This window comes from Penicillium paradoxum (assembly GCF_028828445.1).
Source record: "Penicillium paradoxum strain IBT 22861 chromosome Unknown utg000003l_segment0_segment0, whole genome shotgun sequence".
NCBI classification, from domain to species: domain Eukaryota; kingdom Fungi; phylum Ascomycota; class Eurotiomycetes; order Eurotiales; family Aspergillaceae; genus Penicillium; species Penicillium paradoxum.
The window spans coordinates 377,041-395,745 of NW_026643181.1; the positions used below are offsets into that span (position 1 = coordinate 377,041).

Below are 18,705 nucleotides of genomic sequence, written 5' to 3' on the forward strand. Positions count from 1 at the left end.
TGCCTCGCATGGTCAATAAAAGGTCCAATCCAGGAGGGGGAATAATTGGGTTGGGATGTCAGGTCTATCGGTCAATAAGAATAAGAAGTATCTCCTAACGCTCGCCATGTGTAACGCCTCGGGGCTCTAGGCAGCAATCATCGATTACAAATGCAGCGATCCCCGCGGGGGAAGATCTGCGGAAGCAAAGTGAGCCCTGGGATCCTTCAAAGCCTCAAATCAGATGACTTCACGTGCACAATACATCTCGATATCTCCTTACTGAAACTTCTCCTTTTCATCTTCCCAAAAGTGAACCCCATCTCATAATGGCCGATCAGCCGCAATCATACAAGATCTCTATCTCTAATGATACTCTGAAAGACCTTCAGCAACGTCTAGCGCTTACCAAGTTTGCGACACAGTTGGAGTCCGCGGAACAGGATGAGTGGAACCTCGGAACTCCGGTGAAGGAATTGCAGCGACTTGTATCATACTGGAAGGATGGGTTTGACTGGCGGAAGGCGGAAGCGAAGTTGAATGAACTGCCACAATACCGAACCCAGATTGAGGTCGACGGATTTGGCAGTTTGGATATCCACTGTATGCTCCTTGTAATACAGATGGATTAGTACATACTAATAGGGTGAAATCGAAGATGTCCATCAAGTCAGCACAAACAAGAACGCGATTCCATTGTTATTCAGCCATGGATGTGCGTATGATTACCATGTACCTCGCATCATCGCACTCTCTAATCTCAATTTACAGGGCCTGGGTCATTCATCGAAGTCACAAAGCTTCTGCCGATGCTAAAAGGCGATGAAAATAATCCCGCATTCCACGTTGTGGCTCCATCACTGCCCAACTTTGGATTTTCTTCGGGGATCACTCGCCGCGGGTTTGGCCTTGTGCAGTACGCTGAAGTACTGAACAAACTTATGACCAAGCTCGGCTATGATCAGTATGGTATGACGGGAGTGCAAGTGCCACAGACGCCGGAAACTAATACAGCTATCCAGTGACTCAAGGAGGCGATTGGGGATTTTGGATCACTCGAACCATCGGTCAATTATACCCCGAGCGCTGCCTAGCCTCTCATATCAACATGGTTCTTGCCAAACCACCTCGATTCGCCGATAATCCCTGGCTAGCCCTACAACATGCATTACTGCCGTACAGTGACCGTGAAAAGCAAGGCCGTAGACGGTCAGAATGGTTCTTCGATCATGGCTTCGGATACAACAAGCTCCAAAGCACCAAGCCGCAGACCATCGGCGCAGCATTGGAAGATAGCCCCGTTGCACTACTCGCATGGATCTACGAAAAGCTCCACGACTGGACAGATGCTTATCCGTGGACTGACGACGAGATCCTCACTTGGGTATCCATCTATTGGTTTTCGGCCGCTGGGCCAGCAGCCAGCGTTCGCATATACTATGAGTCCTTGAATGGGGGAGCGATTGACGGGAAATCATATGAGTGTTTGGTAGGATATATTCCGCATGTCAAGCTTGGTATTGCTCACCTGCCGCGTGAGATTTCTATCGTTCCTGGCTCCTGGGCGGCCGGTTTGGGTCCGGTGGTTCGACAACATGAGCATCCCAGTGGAGGGCATTTTGCCGCTTGGGAAGTTGCCGAAGCTATTGTCCAAGATTTGCAGGCTATGTTCAGCAAGAGTGGTCCTTGTTACCAGGTTGTTTCAGGTAAGAGTGGATATTAAATCCTTATTGTTTACTTCGAAGGGTTTGCAGCTTTCTCGGGCTTTTTGTATGTAGACATCTTCGAGCTGGTATCACTGAAGTAGGAGGGTACATGGATGATGTATCTCTCTCATACCTCCCGAGGCCGAATAACCCTTCTTTCGGTGAAACACCCTTTATAGCTGTCGATGTCAAACGGAATCGCATTTGCCGCCTGAATATGTCTGACTTCGGACCGCTTTGACACGGGCATTAGGTATTGTAAATCATAGTCCCTACTTGAAGCCATTCCCATATTTCTCTTGAGAGGAGAGGAAGATATGTTTAAATACGACCTGTGAAAAGATCCTTGAGAACACGGTGAGAAAGACTACTGGAAATAAGATTAGAAAGACATTGTAAGCCCGCAAAGACGGCCGACTATATGAAAAGTTTCATCTTGCCTGCTTTGCAACGCTGGATCTAGGTACTTTGACTAGGCGTTTATCAAGGTCTCTATCATAGATATGCTAGCTTTTTACCAGCCCAAATCGAGGAATATCCAGGCAACAGATTGGATTCAATTGACATAGACCCCAGAGCGCTATACAAACATTGACACATATATATCATTAGAAATCGGGGAGATCATACAAGCAACACACCGAACGCAACTAACAAAGACAGTGGTAAGAAGTACCACGATAGACGTGTAATAAAGGCACTACTGGTCGCCCTCTCAAAGGCGATCAACGATGCATTGTTGCTTGACGCCCCTGTCAGAACCACCTGCGAGGAATTCGCCGCATCAATTTTACCCGTAAATTTGATTTCGAAAGCCACATCTGCTGTCGCAACACGCGAGGACAGTTTATTGTAAATCCTTTCGAATTGAGCACCATTCACAGAACCCGAGAAATTCATCTCAAGAGTCTCATTGGTCATGGATCCATTGACGCGTGTCCCAGTAGGCCAGCCAATAAACAATTTGCCCAATTTGTTGCCATCAGAGCACAATCTCTCTGGAAGCATGATCTGTTGATCCCACAGACCACCATTGTCATAGCGCGCGGGTCTAAAAGAATCTCTTTCGCTATCTGCCCAGTCTTTCAGATCATAGACCCCATCGAAATCAATCTTGTTGCTGTCCTCGGCCGCCTGGGTTATGTTTAACTCCACAGCATCCATGGCGTCGTTTTCACCTTCTTTCTTGTGCCAGTCCACCGTCGTACAGAAACGTATGAGATCCAGGTTCTCACATTGACTGTATGAATAGTCGATGTCCGATACGCGAATATTGCTCTCCCAGGCCTTAAAGCCGACTGTAAAGGGATTAATAGGTCCCTTAGGGCCGGGAGCTTTCGCTGCAACCCATGCAACGCCTAGCATGCGCATGGTGTGTTCGCCAATGGGACATTCAATGGAAGACGAACTCTCCGCGGACTTATTCGTAGGAATGGTGATCGTGTAGGTGAAGAGAGTCTCGCCTTTGAAATAGACACCATCCCAGTCGCTGTAAACACTACCGAGGCGCCGGTTTCTGTGTGCTTCACTGATGTATTTCTCGTAGTGATTGGGCCGGAGATCGCCAAAATCGAGGCGGTGGGTGTCTGTGCAATGGTATCCAGTTGAGGTCGTGGAAGATGTATCCCCGCCATCGCTAGAATCGCTGGAGCTATCGGAATCGCTGGAGCCACCGGAGCCACTGGAGCCGCTTCCACTACTGCTATCACTGTCGTTGTCGCCATCAGGGCCTCCTTTTCTTCCCAGCACCCTCGTTGGAATGGCGAGCAAGGTCAGAAGCGTAATAAAAGGGTGCCGAAGTAACATTTTCGCCCATCAAAGTCGTGTCTCGTTTTTTATAGGGGTATCGGAGAAAGGCAATCGAATGGTCAGCTCGTTGTCCCCAAAATTTCGACATCAAGATGAAGAAAGAAAAGGTCGAAAATTAGATAATAGTCGGCACGCTAGACACGAGCTTATGAACATGCGCTTTGGCCTTCAGATGAAATTGATCTTCCATTTTAAGCCCCAGTCAAACGATGGCACGGGGTTGATATCGCTGGTGAACCCTGAATGCCAAGGTGCCAAGGTGATGAAGCGGAACGATGCTCGTATTTGCATAAGAGCGATTGGGTCAAGAGTCATCAAGGTTCTATTATTAAGGCTTACTGCAAGCTAAATCATCGTATTGAGAGCACTCGGCCACCTGGCTCAAAGAACGTCATGACCCATGGGCTATGTTGCAGACGGCCTTCTGCAGAATGACAGTTGGTTGCGTTGCATGCGGGTTCAGGATATTTGGGGTAACTTGATAGATGTGGCACAGTATGCGAAGTTGAGAAGTTGTAAGGAATTGCTTCAAGAGAATTAGCACGGTAGTTCCATATCCTGTAAAAGACAGAAGAAATATCGAAAGATCAAGCTAACAAAGGTGGGTCTGATATCTGGAGCCCTAGAGGTCTGAGGCATTTTCATGGCCTAACGCGTCATTATATTCTCCCCTGAAGGACTTAGCTGAATCAATAATTGCCATTGTATAGATTCAGCTCTCCGGCGCTGGCCCTACGGTAGGGCAACTGGCCAAATCCGATGGGAAGTAGACCGAGTACGAGGGTCACTGGCCATTCGAATGACTTCGGACATTCCAAGCCATGGTTATCAAAACTGATTCATTCCATAGGCAGAGCTACATAATTCGGATTCCAGAATGGTACTCTGAGCACTAATTTCAGATCAAAAGCTTCCCAGTTCTTTGTGCTCGCTCCTGAGCCAGCGACAGGATACTTGTCTAGTACTAGCATCGCGCTATACATGTCCGATCACTGCAACTTCCCAGATGGCCCACGTGTGTCCCGCACAACGTGGAAACCAGCAACCCCATCGTTCGCCAGTTGCGCAACAAGCCCATATTCCCAGTCCAGATACCCTTGCATATCCTTACGGGCATTGCTTGTGCCCTCGTACGGCCTTTTATACACATCGATTGGCTCGGAAATCCACCGCGACTCTGTTTCGAGCGAATGACCAGCTGCTAACCAGGCCGCCGTACCTCCCACGAGATACAGCACTTCTCGCGAAACTGCATTTCGTGCGTCGTCGATATTCGAGGCGGCAATATCACCATCGGGCGAGGTCAACACGATAGGACCGTCGCCACTAACGGTCTGCAAATCTCGAGCGAGTTCGGGCCCAGAAGCAAACCATGCGCCTGGAATATGTCCTTTGCGATAAGAAGGACTGCGAGCGAGATCTATTATGGTCGCTCCTTGGAGGGCTTGAAAATCGTCGATTGTGATGGCACCGAGATTTGGAGGATTCCATGAAGGGCCCTTAGCTGTCGGAAGCCTATCAGGCAGCATGGATCCCTCTTTCAACACATAAACCTCCCATCCAAGTTGCAACAACCAACTAGCCGTCATGCGCGCTCGCACACCATCGGTATCGTATAGAACAATGCGAGCCCCGCGAACACCGACCCATTCGTCGGTGGCTTGGACCAATTGGCCACCGGGAGCATTAGAGAAGCCCACCGGATGGCCAAGAGCATATTCTTCCGGATCTCTCACGTCGAGCAGGTAGAGAGTCCGGTCTTCTGCCTCCGCGGCAAATTGAGCAAGCTGATCTCCAGCGATAAATGACACACCGACGTGTTCGGCCCAAGACTCGGCGTATTGGCGTGCCTTTCGCGACGCCTCCGCCGAAGGCAGCGAAATGCGCTCGGTCTTCTTGGTCTCCAGTTCCAAACCCTCTAGGGTCCAGCCGATCGTCCCATTTCGAAGCGCAACTACTTTATTTGGAATCCCAGAATTGATCAAAGATTGCGTCCCAACAATACTCCGTGTTCGACCAGCACAATTGACAACAACGGTGGTCTCGGGAGAAGGCACAGCCTCGAAAAAGCGATACAATAATTCCCCACCTGGACAACTACGGCCACGGGGGATGCTCATAGTGTTGTACTCGGTATAACGTCTGGCATCCAAAACGGCCACATCGCTTTCACTCTCCAGGATGTTCTTGACGTCCCGCGCAGACAACGATGGGGTGTGATTGATAGATTCGACAAGCTCGCCAAATGCCTTGGAAGGCACATTGACGTCACGATAAACCTCGCCGACACGTGCGTAGGCAGAAAGTCCGCCTTCTAGGATGGAAACGTTCTGATATCCCAGGGCTGAAATCCGGGCTGCGGCCCGATCAGCATACCCCTCGCCATCGTCGTAGACAGCAATCGGTACAGACAAGCGCGGTACCAGCGGAGGCAGCTTCTTTTCGAGTTCCGATACTGGTACACTCAGTGCGAACAGCGGATGCGATTCGGAATAAGGACCTTCTTCGCGGACGTCCAGGAGGGCGAGTTCATGGCGGTTTGTCCAATGCTGGCGCACCTCGTGCGCGGTTATGTATTTGGTCATTTCGTGATGGAATGTCTGGAGTGTGAATTATTTTTTTGCTCAGGCCTGTAATTCTTAGAGTAAAAGGAATAAATTTACAAGAATACACGCTGGGAATGGTCTTTGAAGCATCTCGGGTGTTTTTTGGGGTCCCTCGGAGGTTTTTGGAGAAGCCGACCCGCTCAACACGACAGATGAGTATTCACACAGTTGCTAGTTGACGATCTACGTAGAATAGTTTGATCTGGGTTGCATATCAACGATGTCAAGGATACCGATTCTACAATGGTGACTCTACTCTACATTAACCGAGGCACTGGGAATATTACCACTATGACCACTACTATGTATGCATGATAAACCACACTCATTGATAGCTACCAAGAGAAAGAACACACTGTATGTCTTGAGCTGTTATTGGATTCTTATTGTATCTTCTCCTCCGTAGGCCATCCTGAGACATCCTCAACACCTCGATCCTTCCGACTGCGCTGTACCCCGCTCCAAGGCCAGTTGACGCCATCTCCGTGCAGGATGACCAATCCCATCCTCCTCAACCCATCGGTGCAGCTCCTCCAGGGTGACCTTGTGAGGTGATCTCAACAATATAAATTGAGGATGAATCCCAGACAGGAGCGAAAGTCCTGCGAAGCATGCCGTAAGCCGATTAGGGATGTTGAGGGACTCGCAAGCTAATGAAGACTAGGGTCACGGAAGCTCAAATGCTCCGGCGAGAAGAGTGGTTGCTCTCGGTGTCAAGGTCTCTCATTAACATGTAGATTCAAAGACAAAGGAGCCCCTGGGAGGCCAAGGAAGCGACCACGAGGAGACGAAGAAGATGGCTTGCCGAACCCAAAGCACAGAGCAGGCTCCTCAAGCTCTTCGTATTCCTCGTCAATTGCGTTTCAAGCACCCTTAGTCCCACAAAAAGCTGCCGAAATGCTAATGGGAACGGGTGAGGTCGAATCATTACCATATGAGCTATCTGGATCTGGGGGTTGCGGATTCGATACCTTTCATTGGGAAATGCTCGGCAATGACAGCATCTGCTCTTTCCCCCTGGAATCATTCCAGAATTCCAGCCAGACCGGTCAACATGACCATGGGATATCCCTGATTCCTTCAGATGCATACGGCTCTCCCATATCATTATCTCGGTCTTGTAAATGCGACGAGGAGGTTTCCAGTATAGTCCGAGACCTGAGTCGCGCAGAGATGTCACACGATATCATCCCCATGCTTCGTACAGGAGCCTCCCTCGCAGAAAGACTCCTGAATTGTCCAATCTGCTACGACGTCTCAAAACCACCTCGGGTGACCGTGCAAAACGTGCTGCTGATCGGCCAGTTGATGCTGGAAGTCACATCTGGTTACCAGAAATATCTGCGCTGGCTCAAGAAATACTGCACCGAGCTTGATACCAAGAGTGAGAGTAACACCGTTTATCTTGAGTCCAGTTTTGGAGTTCCCTCGGAACTCAATTTACAGATCAGCGGCGAGAAACTGCAGGATCTGGTTACGCACGGATTGCAGGTCGATGCGGAGCGGTTGTTGGCGCTGGGGAAGCGGTTTGCGCAGCGGCAACGCAACCGACATATGGTTGGTCATGAAAGTTGTCCTGATTCCGAAGGGCGCTGTCGGAGAAAGGAGGATGGTGTGGACCATGACCCGCTGGATATCTGTCCGCAAAATCCCGTGGCGAGGAAATTGGTGCCTTGTTTCCGGATTGTTGATGAGGTTCGTGGGATGATTGAGCAGGTTGCAGATGCTGTTGTGTGATACCCTTGTTATATTATCTCGTTAAGGTGTCTTCGAGGTCTTTTAATCCCATTTCACTTTTTATTTGTCCCCGAATTTGGAAAATGGCAGTGATCTTGTCTATCTGTGTGTCACAAAATCTCAGAGCATGCAATTTACTGCGTAGAGTGTTCATAATTTGAATTTATTTCCTTTGAAGAAACAACTCGCTGAAAAGGACAGCCTACGTAGCCGAGAAATTCAAAATGGAAGTCTTCTAATGAGAGATGTCAAGAAGGAGATTTATTTCACAAAGTCTTCGTAAATCTAGCATTTGCACTCCGACTTCACACTGTGGCAGCCATTCAGCTTCCGCTTCCCAGTACCCGAAGGCAGATTCCCAAGCCTACAAAAGCACGAAGATGTGATTTCAACATCTGCCTCCACCAAAGCAAGGGAAAGCTGCTTTTTGATTATGTTTGCTTCCGCATGACGGTCCAAGAGCTGAAGACACTCGTGGTAGCCATGAAGAGCCCAGACGTTGTTCGGATGTTGATGAGCCCGTTTGGGCGTGGGGTAGAGCCCTAGATCTTCAGCATAGGCTTGGGCAGCCTGCTCAACCTTACCCTGTTCCAAAGAAAGAGCTGCAAATGCATGTCGTGCTGGAAGCATCCATCCCCACGGCTCTGCAAAAGGCAGCTCGTCCTCTAGCGTAATTGCATCCTGTAATCGGCGGAATGCAGTCTCATAATCGCCCCGTCTGTATTCGATCTCTCCATCCAGCATAGCAGATGCGACTTTGAGAATGTCGGTGATCTTATTGGGGAAATCGAGGCGTGTAGGAGGAACAAGCTTAGATGCCTCTTTGAAAAGCTCTCGCTCTTTATCGGCTTCCTCAAGCTGCGCTGTAGCCGCGTATGCGATACCTTTGCCATAGTGCCTCATCACATTGGTGACACAATAAAGATCTTTATCTTCGAGTGGTTCGAGCGTCTTGAGTTCTTCCCACATCCCGAAACGAATGAGGACGTGAACTCTGACGGCTTTGAAAAACTCCATCCAATTCGCCAGTGCAGGCGTTTCGACCCGAAGAATCTCTTCCGTGATAGTTGCTTCCATTCGATCCGTTGCCGATAATGCCGCTTTTGATTTTCCGCCGAGCATCGCAGCGTAGATAAGAGAGTGATAGTCGTGCATGCGATAGTAGCTGTAAAATGTCAGGCCACCATTCAGTCGAAAGTATTTATCGTCTGCGACGGTCGCCTTATAATTGTATTCCACTGCACGGCGATAGTCGCCCACAAGAACGTCAATATGAGCGGGCATGTGGAAGGTGTGACCGGTATCGGGAAACATTTCACGGATCATCTCTGCTGCAGGCAGAGCAGCCTCCGGGGTTGCGGACATTTCCATCAGATGGATGTACATATGGGCAGGTCCTGGGTGTAGCTCAACTCCAGGGATTTTCAGAGTATTATCAAGCAACTCCTTCACTTCAAATACCGGCGAAGACGCTATCGGAAGCCCCGTGGAGGCATCGTATAACTTTCGTGGGGCACAATTCATCAATGCGTCGGCGAAGAGTGTGATGATATCAAAGTCTTCATGACCGAACTTCTGATACACCTCTCTCATAGAATCGGCATATGCTCGGCTACATGCGGAAAGATCCCTGCTCGGATCATCGTTGGGGTACCGTTTCGCATGGGCATTGATGATCGCCTGCTCCCATTCTGACGCATTCTCTGCCCGCCTCAGGGCTTCTTGGGAGAATATATAACATTGACTGATTGCATTGAGTCGATCCCTCTCGTCAAACAGTGCCCATGTTTTGTTGTAGTTGGAACCAGCGCAGAAGGATACGCCCCAATACGCCATCGCGCAATCCTCGTCGTGGGCAATTGCTTGCTTGTAACAGGTAATCGCTTCATCATGATTGAAGCAATAAGTCCACACAAGCGCCCGGTCAAACCATATTTGAGCATCTTGGGAACTGGTACTGACTTTGCGACTCAATGTTCCTAGGTCAAAGTAGGGGTCGCTCGAAGCTCGCGCAGGCATTTGAGGTGCACAAGACCCCATGATTCAAATGATATGAGAGAGGAAGAAATCTGCTATATCGGAAGCCTTTCTGTCGAAGAATTGGAGATAGAAGTCACATGAGTCCTAGAGATCGTGAGGGGTATTGGAGCCGGAGGGTTTCGTTTGGCGCTAAATTAAGTGATTCCGATTTGACTCTCGGACCTTTTCTTCAAGGACTATTTTCTTCGAAGAATCAATTGGAAAAAATCCCCCCGCATTGACTACGAAGGGAAGGTGAGACAATAGGAGAGAAGAGAAAAAAAGATTCTGTGTTTGCCTGAGGCCAACAGTCACTGTCGGAGCAAGACGATTAATTTGAACTGAACTCATCTATAGGCGAATAGGGGCAAGACAAATGAATGGTCATAATACGCATTTCTCTTTCAGCCTCGAGACTAGGGTTCACTCTCTAGGTCCTCTGCTTTACGAGGCCAGAATCGCTCTGGTCTATGATCTAGGGCGTTCATCGGAGTCGAAGCTCTTTCTCTAACGCCTTTTCAAGTCATTGTCGACAACATCTTCCAAAATCGTTTCCCCCTTCTTTGTGCTGCAATCTTGGCTAATTTCAATCGCCTCGTGTCACGCTCAGTGTCCCAAGTCACCCACCATGTCACTAAAGTCAAGATCGCGCAGGTTCCCACAAGGCCCATGGCCACGGAGAAAGGCACGGTATAGTGTGGTGCATACTTGCTTTGAAACAATTGCGGGCCGATAGCACCCCCGATTTGACCGTAACTGTTGACAAATCCGATAGAAAAGGCAGATCCGGTGGCCCGGGAAGTGGTCTGCACACGCCATGGCCTTATCCCACTGTTAGCTGAATCCCATTCAGGTTACGGCAGAGAGTAACTCACCACATCACCGGGTACCATCCTGCAGTCAAGGCATTTCCGATCAAAGTTACCGCATATATTGCGCCATTGCTCGGGTAGGCGACAAATACGCCATAACAGATTATGATAATGAGAAGAAAAGAGAGTGGGTACAACGGCCGGGGTATCCGACTGCGATCCGCTGTGATGCCTGTCCCCGCAATAAACAGGAGGCCACAGACCGTGATAGGAATATTGAGGAGTTGTGCTTGAGCGATGCTCCTGAAAGTCTGTCAGCAATGCTCAGTAGGAGAGCAAGGGATGACTTACGTGTAACCCAGGTTTGCAATGACAGTTGACTGATAGAAGGTCACACCGTTAGTTCCAACAGTGAAGGTCGCCCAAATAAACGTGAACAGCCATAATCTCTTGTCTTTCAGCGATGCAACAACTTCACGCAATTGGAAGTTTTTCTCGCTGGCTCTGGGGGCATTGGATGGGAGCCGAGCCTGGATAAACTTCTTCTCCCTCTCAGTCAACCATTTCGCTGTCTCGGGAACTATGTTGCATTCTCTCATGTGAGTGACAGTTGCAGGGTGTGACAGCAAGAGAGGGAAACTTACAGTCTGGAAGAAGAAACCAGATAACACCACCGAAAAGTACCGTTGCAATCCCTTCAGTTAGGAACAACCTTAACTAGTGTCAGCATATATTTGAGAAGGCAGATTTGAGAGCCTTGCCATTGCCAACCAGAAAGTCCTCCTGCGCCAGATACGGTGTCAAACGCATAAGCCAGCAAACCACCGATGATACCCGACATGTTTCCACAAATATCTTGTAATGTGTCAGTATAGCTCATCTTTTGAATCGGTGTACAGGTCGTGTGCCGCTTACAAAAGTAGAGCAGTCGTAAGGACATCTCATCCGGACGATACCAGTAAGTCATCTGGAGAATGACACCGGGAAACTGTCCTGCTTCGGCCTATATCGATATTAGCAAAATTCTGTTCAACTTCAGAGACCGATATAGTAGATGTCTCTGCAGACTTCCAAGACCTATTAGCCGGAAAACGTACCATTCCCAGCAGGAATCGCGTCGTATATAACCCGCCCTTATTTTTCACGGCAGCATTGCACATAAGAGCAATCCCCCAGCCGATCATGATCCTTGACTGCCATTTCGAAGGCGAGAATCGCTTGAGCAGTAGGTTTGAGGGAGCCTCTAACAGAATATATGGGACCTGCAGCATCAACCATCAGCAACACCCTATGATACCCGTATCAAGACTCGATGTCTTACATAGTAAAGCACAGTCACAAGATTGTACTCATTGGATGTGATTCCCAGTTGCGTCATGATGTTTTGATCTGTTCCCTTGTTCATGATTCGAGCGTTGGATGCCTGTGAAACTATAAGTCAGACCACCTCCACTTCATGGGATGCCCACATGTATGAATACTGACATTGTTGCTGTCCAAATTCTTGAACATGAAAATCAATGAGCAAAGTGTCATCAATCGCCAGTCAATTTTACGCAACAACTTCTTCTCCTCTTCTGCCGTAAGGAGTGTCCTCCCACTCATCAATTCCGGATCATAGCCATCAATGCTATCCTGACTCGAAGAGGCTTCTGCGAGAGCCTCTCCATGTTTGACAAAGTGAAGTTCGCGGTCGATATCGCTCTCGCTGGTGGAAATCTCATCGGTCGCTGTAGTTCTTCCTAGGTCCTGGGACGAAACTCGCTCGTTCTTTTTGTCTGTCATGGTATCCAATGTTTTTTTCGACAGTGTGATCGAAAGGCTATCGCCGACAGGCGGTCATAACTAGATATGCACATTTCGCCCTGGATTTGATAGCCCATAAACCCTCCGCAGACCGTTACAAAAGCTTAGACCAAGCTATGAAGCCTTAGCACGACAGATTGTATCATAACCCACAAGTATTGCAAATGCTATAGTCTTAAGTCTAAGATAAATGGGCTTCACCTCTTTCGATTGTTGTCATAATAAACATAATAAACGGGTAAATATACGTTCTGTTCCCCATTCTCCCCTGAGAACTGGACAATGTGCCGGGATATATATACTCGGGAAGACTCCGACCTTGAATTTTTCCATGACTTGCTCTTACAAGGGAGGTTCACGAGGGACCTAGACATACCACGCATTTATCTAGCATGACCTCTAGGCAAATAGCTTTATTTTAGCCGAGAATGCGTTCTGCGGACATTATGTTGAGCTTGACCTCTTTTTCGCGGGGTCGGAGATGTCTCCGATCACGCCAGCGGAGGGAATCATGGTGAGATCTAGACCTGCACTCATACCCAGCGATCTTACTGGTCTTGCATCTTCATCCCGTGCATTTATCTGGGATTAAGGTCAGAAATAGTCCGAGTGGAATGAACTCCTATAGTTTGACAAGCCTGAACCTTTGAAGTATTGCGCCAACAAGAGCCCCGGGAGGTTGATAAACTCTCCTCCATTTCTCATATACAAAGTAGGGCAAGGCAAATCCTTATCTCCACTGCGCCAGACTGTCATAATATTCTCCTTGTATATCTTGTTTTCATATTTCGTTATGGCAACTTTGACTCAAGCTCCAGCTGCAGTTCCTACTGGAAGTGATATTCCGACGTACAACCAGGTCCCAGAGACTTCTTTTGATCGTAAGTTCTGGTCGCAGTTCATTTGCACATTCATGGCTAACATGTGCATCTAGTGGACTGGGCGGACCTCGCCACCTTAGATCTGTCACTGTTTGACCAACCCGGTGGCAAGGAGCAATTAGCCAAGCAGCTGTTTGAAGCTATCCAGAATATAGGTTAGTGGAAGATGACTTTGTTTTTCACTTTTCGAGTGCATAAGCCTGATTCGATTTTAGGTTTCTTTTACATCGTCAATTTTGGTGTCTCACAGGAAGAGGTTGACCGACAATTCGCGATTGGTAAAGAGATCTTCAACCTTCCTCTAGAAGAGAAGCTCAAGTTCCGTGCGGAGCTTGAGAAAGGTGGCTACAATGGCTACAAGCCAGCAGGTCTCCGAGTACGTCGGGACCATGATATGCGGCCAGCAACAAGTCTGTCTAACAAATTTGTATAGGAAATCAGTCCGGGTGTGTTTGACAACACTGAAATCTTCAATATCCCCAAATTCATACCCGCTCTGGAACGTCCTCAACCGGAGATTGTGAATAATAATCGACCTATTATTGAAGGCTTCGCACGCCATATTCATGACGAAGTTGTACGCAAACTACTCACGCTTCTCGCCATTATCCTCGAGTTACCCGAGGACTATTTCCTTAAAGTGCACCGCTATGATGAGAAGAGTGACTGCCATCTGCGGTACATGAAGTACCATCGCCGGACCAAAGAAGAGAACGAGAAGGCTGCGGGCATTTGGTCCAAAGGGCATACCGACTTTGGCAGCTTGACCTTACTGTTCCGCCAGCCGGTTGCGGCGTTACAAGTCCGGACCCCAGAAGGCGAGTGGAAGTGGGTAAAGCCGTATCCGGGAAGCATCACAGTGAATCTTGCCGACTCGCTCCAGTTCCTCACCAACGGGTTTCTTAAGAGCAGCATCCATCGCGTCGTCGCACCTCCACCCGATCAAAGAGATGTAGACCGGTTGGGCGTGTTATATTTCGTCCGACCAGAGGATGACCTCGAGCTGCGGCCGGTCGTGAGTGAAGTACTGCATCGCTTGGGATATGACCAAACAACCGATAACAGTGCAGTTGGTATCACCGCTGGCGAGTGGGTGAAGGCTAGAGTTGCCGAGGGAGTTGACCGAGGTGTAGCTCGAAGTGAAATAAGTGAGCAGCCTATTATCGGGGGTGTGATAGCCAAGTATTATGACTAGTTCCAATCCCATAAATTTTCTATAATTAAAATTCGATATTGTTATGGTCAGGGTTGGTTGTCAGGAACAGTCTGTTTAGTTTGGAGATGACCGTTTTGGTGGCTGCACTTCATATTCAAGATATACCTCATCGGTGCGCCGTATTTGATACTGATCTATATCATTCAAGATGTTTTCTTGGCTCTCTCCTCTTTTTGACAAGATTGATTGTTCGGCTTTTGATACGACGGGCCCTTGACTAGACTGATTGTCGTATATCTTATGCTGTGCGTAGGAGGATGGCTTAGAGTGACTCTTGCCTGTCGAAACAAGTTTTAGCTTTCTCAAAATTAGATCAAGCATTGGTTGGAGTGTTGGTATACAGGCGGCAATGACGACGATATTGGCTTCGACGCTATGTCTTTCTTAGTTTCACGGCGATATGGATAGCATGACGGAAGTACTTACTTTGTCCAGACTACTAGAGGTACAGTACCAACTATTTCATCGTCCAGCATCAGTATTAGCAAGCAGATCATGATCAAACGCAGAAAGAGGACTCACAAGTAGGATCTGTCTGGTCGGCCAAACCCTTGATTTGAGCACATTTGACCATTGCAGTTGCGGCCGCACTGAGATGAACCGTTTTGTTAGACTTTAGGTACCAGAAATAAAAGGTTACGGAATATGCATACATTGAGCCCAGGCCAAAGGCAGCAGATAATGCAATCTTTTTCCGTAGGGACATTTGAAGTCTCAACAGAATGATCGCAGGGTAAATCGCAAGGCAAAGATCGACGAATGCGGAAAATGCTTTTGATTTATCAGGTTATTCAATCAAAGCTATCAAGTATATCAAGAACGGCTTACCTCCATTGAACGTGGCGTAGTCTATGAGAATCCATATATCGCGACATGTCGCCTCCCCACGCACCACCATCGATGTCTTCCAGAGCGCTTGTGGTGGATCGCACATGGTAACATAGATTAAAATGTTCACAGTAGCAATTATCGCTACCAGACTTACTAGACCCCATATTATAACGCGTTGGACAGTATTTGGGTTCAGGATTCGATGGAGCAACGCGGCAACCGCGAGCTTTGGCAACGCGAACGATATAATCCCAAAGATAAATGAGATCATATTCCATAAGAGAGCGGTCTCAGCAGCCTCTGTTTCAAGAGCCCTTGTATGTTGTCCATATCCATATTGCACGGAGACCGTCGCAGCTGCAACGAAAGCCAAGCCAAAGATCTAAAGACGTCAATTTTTAGCGAAGGTGACGCCAATATGTTTTGAAGGAAGATGAAAGGAGATATCTACCATCGAGGCTCCAATTAACCAGTCATCAAAACCAAAGCTCCGGAGAATTCGTTGTCGAACGCACACACGAGCGACTACGAGTAAAAGGGCAAGAGTCGTCATTGACCACATTACAGCCATCATTTCTGGGCCTTTATTCCCCATTTTGGCAGCTTCGGTCCTGGAACTGGCCATATTGGGCAGTGATTCATGCTAATTCTAGGTAATCACCGAAGGTGGGTTTCTAGAATAGTTATCGGGGCTCCAAAAGTCGAAAGGATATTGACTAGCAAGAGGCTTGAAACTATCTCTGATTCTGGGAACATCTCAATTTTGTACCTGGCTAACAGATGACCAAATTATCCATGTTCAGGCAGTGACATCAAATTACAGATTAATTTAAAACAGCATGGATAAAGGTCCTGCCAAGGAATGCTACTATATCCGATGTACAGAGTAGCCGGTAACCGGTTTAGATACCTTGCAAGTGGCGCAAACTATCGTCCGATGTTGCGAAGTTGCATGCACTAACCATTGGACTAGACAGTGGGGTGGTCCACCCATCAGTTATTGAGCGATTTGGTTGGATTAGATCCATATTGTTTTGGCCCCAAACAGGACACAGGACGGGAACGGGATCAAGCGCTGAAAGGTTCCGTGCACATTATATGGAGTAGTCCAAGCTCCGTACTCCATATATTTCGCGCAATATGTAAAATTTTATCGCACTAATTTGTAGCAATATGTCTCACTAATTGTTTAGGGGATAGATCTAGAAGTCCCCCTTTTCATGGCGGTACCCATATGTGAGATCCCTCTTTCATTCGCTTAAAAAGACAAGTTTCCCCTAGATACTCGGAATTGGAAGTTCTAATAATTCATATTTCAATGCTTATTTCGCCCTTTTCTCGGTGTAAATAATTTTCAAACACACGAACATTCAAGATGACAGCTGAACCAAACAACTCTGCCATTAATGGCCATGGCACAGCCGTTATTGATTTCCAAGTCGCCACCTCCCCAAGTGCCCCCGAACAACTTGAGCATTTACAGAAGGAGATTGGTCTCCACTCGCAAGCTTATAGTAATGGTGACTCGGATGCGCGCTTGAAGCTCTTAGAGACAGCTCGGTCTCTTGTACAGGCAATGGAAACACCCCAGGAAACCATGCTGCGGTACTGCTGGGCCCAGGTGCGTCGGAAGCAAGATCACCCCAGTCTCGAACATTTTAAAGGCTCATTATTTGGTTTCTGTATATTAGCCCACTGCTTTTGCAGGCATCGAGACCTGTATCGATCTGGGAATCTTCTTCTTACTAGCACAGACCGACAAGCCTAAATCGGTAGTAGAGCTTGCAGCGACAACAGGCGCGGAACCCGAGCTCCTTGGTGGGTACTAACCCCGCCCCTCGATAAATATGACACTCATTTTGCGAAGGTCGAATCATGAAGCATCTTGCCGCAATGGGGGTCTTTGTTGAGACCGGTAGGGATGAATATGGTCGCAATGGGCTAACCACCGCACTCGCCATTAAACGGTTCAACGATGCCTGGCCGTGCATGTAAGTGACTTGGCCCGTGGACCGAAAGTCTGCAAAACGTTCCCGATCCAGCTTTTATCGGTATATTGACTGTTTTCGCTCGACAGTAATGGATGTACCCTGCCAGCAATCAGCGCGCTGCCCGCCTGGCTCAAGAAACATAATTATCAAACTCCCACCGAGGGAACTGACTCTCCATTTAGCCTTGGATTCAAGACGGAATATTCCTTCTTCCAGTTCCTTGACGGCAAGAACCCTGAATATCCTCAACTCGGAGGTCAATTCAACAATCTCATGTCATCCTACCATCAAGGCAGGCCCAGCTGGATGGACGGAAACTTCTATCCTGTACAAACTCTTCTCGATGGAGCAAAGACCGGCGAAAATGATGTTTTCATCGTTGACGTTGGTGGGAACAAAGGACATGATCTGGAGGAGTTTATATCAAAATGGCCCAACACGCCCGGAAAACTAATCTTGTAAGACCAGCCGCATGTCCTGAAAGATATCAAGTCGATAAACTCAGCAATTGAACCTATGGTTCACGACTTCTACCAGGAACAGCCTGTCAAGGGTAAGTGGCTTGGCATGCATTAAGTATTGGATAATTGCTGACCTCCACAGGTGCTCGGGCATATTTCTTGCACTCTGTGCTGCATGACTGGAATGACGAAACATGCCAGAAGATTCTGTCAAAACTGGTGGCTGCAATGAGCCCTGGATACAGCAAGTTGCTGATCAACGAAAACGTGATTCCTGATACCGGGGCTCACTGGCAGGCTACATCTCTGGACATGATCATGATGGTGGATTTAGCTGCCAAGGAGCGAACCGAAAAGCAATGGTACCAGGTGATCGAGCCAGTGGGCCTCAAAATTACGAAGATCTGGACACCGTCAGATAGTGCTGAGAGCTTGATTGAGTGCGAGTTGGCATAAGAAATCAACTTATCACGGTAGATCCACAAGCTGAACTGACGAGATGAGAGGATTTTCCCGACCATAAAACGGAGCACAGCGCTAGCGCTCGTGCTTTGAAGTCGAAGTACTTAGCAGAACCCACCTTATATTAGCAATGGCATGAACTACCTAGGCCCAACCTAGTTCTAGACATTGTACTCCGTACTCCGTACTCTGTTCTCTGTACGGAGTAGAGCCATCAGACTTAGGGCTTTGGATAAACCATACCACATCAGGACTAGCGTCAGATAACCATCCGATAAGGATATGATCACGTGCGGCGAAGCTTCCGCGGAGAGATTCAGAGAAACACCTGGACTCAGTACGGCGCAATCGAGCGAGTGTCTGGGCCCTAAAAGCTTTGTTGTTCTGCC

The 18,705-nt window shown here is 48.1% G+C and overlaps 9 protein-coding genes across 9 annotated transcripts; 4 read left to right on the forward strand and 5 right to left on the reverse strand.

The window, feature by feature from the left end:
- Positions 1 to 308: 308 nt before the first annotated feature.
- On the forward strand, positions 309 to 1,702 carry N7457_002072 (epoxide hydrolase family protein; the record flags this gene model as incomplete). The annotated part of the gene is made up of 4 exons (XM_057173118.1): positions 309 to 582; positions 638 to 694; positions 751 to 948; positions 1,002 to 1,702. 4 exons carry the CDS (start codon positions 309 to 311, stop codon positions 1,700 to 1,702), a joined length of 1,230 nt encoding a protein of 409 aa, XP_057033269.1.
- Positions 1,703 to 2,309: 607 nt separating this feature from the next.
- N7457_002073 (uncharacterized protein) lies at positions 2,310 to 3,491 on the reverse strand (the record flags this gene model as incomplete). Its single annotated transcript, XM_057173119.1, has 1 exon — positions 2,310 to 3,491. One exon carries the CDS (start codon positions 3,489 to 3,491, stop codon positions 2,310 to 2,312), a length of 1,182 nt encoding a protein of 393 aa, XP_057033270.1.
- Positions 3,492 to 4,483: 992 nt separating this feature from the next.
- Positions 4,484 to 6,079, reverse strand: N7457_002074 (uncharacterized protein; the record flags this gene model as incomplete). Its single annotated transcript, XM_057173120.1, has 1 exon — positions 4,484 to 6,079. One exon carries the CDS (start codon positions 6,077 to 6,079, stop codon positions 4,484 to 4,486), a length of 1,596 nt encoding a protein of 531 aa, XP_057033271.1.
- A 918-nt stretch (positions 6,080 to 6,997) lies between these two features.
- N7457_002075 (transcriptional regulator family TF) lies at positions 6,998 to 7,837 on the forward strand (the record flags this gene model as incomplete). Its single annotated transcript, XM_057173121.1, has 1 exon — positions 6,998 to 7,837. The coding sequence occupies one exon, from the start codon at positions 6,998 to 7,000 to the stop codon at positions 7,835 to 7,837; it is 840 nt and encodes a 279-aa protein (XP_057033272.1).
- A 285-nt stretch (positions 7,838 to 8,122) lies between these two features.
- Positions 8,123 to 9,877, reverse strand: N7457_002076 (uncharacterized protein; the record flags this gene model as incomplete). The annotated part of the gene is made up of 1 exon (XM_057173122.1): positions 8,123 to 9,877. The coding sequence occupies one exon, from the start codon at positions 9,875 to 9,877 to the stop codon at positions 8,123 to 8,125; it is 1,755 nt and encodes a 584-aa protein (XP_057033273.1).
- A 497-nt stretch (positions 9,878 to 10,374) lies between these two features.
- Positions 10,375 to 12,453, reverse strand: N7457_002077 (uncharacterized protein; the record flags this gene model as incomplete). Its single annotated transcript, XM_057173123.1, has 9 exons — positions 10,375 to 10,678; positions 10,732 to 10,971; positions 11,020 to 11,248; positions 11,313 to 11,363; positions 11,440 to 11,523; positions 11,584 to 11,671; positions 11,766 to 11,930; positions 11,990 to 12,091; positions 12,154 to 12,453. 9 exons carry the CDS (start codon positions 12,451 to 12,453, stop codon positions 10,375 to 10,377), a joined length of 1,563 nt encoding a protein of 520 aa, XP_057033274.1.
- Positions 12,454 to 13,267: 814 nt separating this feature from the next.
- Positions 13,268 to 14,550, forward strand: N7457_002078 (uncharacterized protein; the record flags this gene model as incomplete). The annotated part of the gene is made up of 4 exons (XM_057173124.1): positions 13,268 to 13,355; positions 13,409 to 13,510; positions 13,571 to 13,731; positions 13,789 to 14,550. The coding sequence occupies 4 exons, from the start codon at positions 13,268 to 13,270 to the stop codon at positions 14,548 to 14,550; spliced, it is 1,113 nt and encodes a 370-aa protein (XP_057033275.1).
- A 75-nt stretch (positions 14,551 to 14,625) lies between these two features.
- On the reverse strand, positions 14,626 to 16,027 carry N7457_002079 (uncharacterized protein; the record flags this gene model as incomplete). The annotated part of the gene is made up of 6 exons (XM_057173125.1): positions 14,626 to 14,944; positions 14,998 to 15,028; positions 15,094 to 15,161; positions 15,225 to 15,342; positions 15,400 to 15,784; positions 15,854 to 16,027. 6 exons carry the CDS (start codon positions 16,025 to 16,027, stop codon positions 14,626 to 14,628), a joined length of 1,095 nt encoding a protein of 364 aa, XP_057033276.1.
- A 750-nt stretch (positions 16,028 to 16,777) lies between these two features.
- On the forward strand, positions 16,778 to 18,310 carry N7457_002080 (uncharacterized protein; the record flags this gene model as incomplete). Its single annotated transcript, XM_057173126.1, has 6 exons — positions 16,778 to 17,023; positions 17,094 to 17,220; positions 17,270 to 17,393; positions 17,480 to 17,777; positions 17,862 to 17,946; positions 17,997 to 18,310. 6 exons carry the CDS (start codon positions 16,778 to 16,780, stop codon positions 18,308 to 18,310), a joined length of 1,194 nt encoding a protein of 397 aa, XP_057033277.1.
- Positions 18,311 to 18,705: the final 395 nt, after the last annotated feature.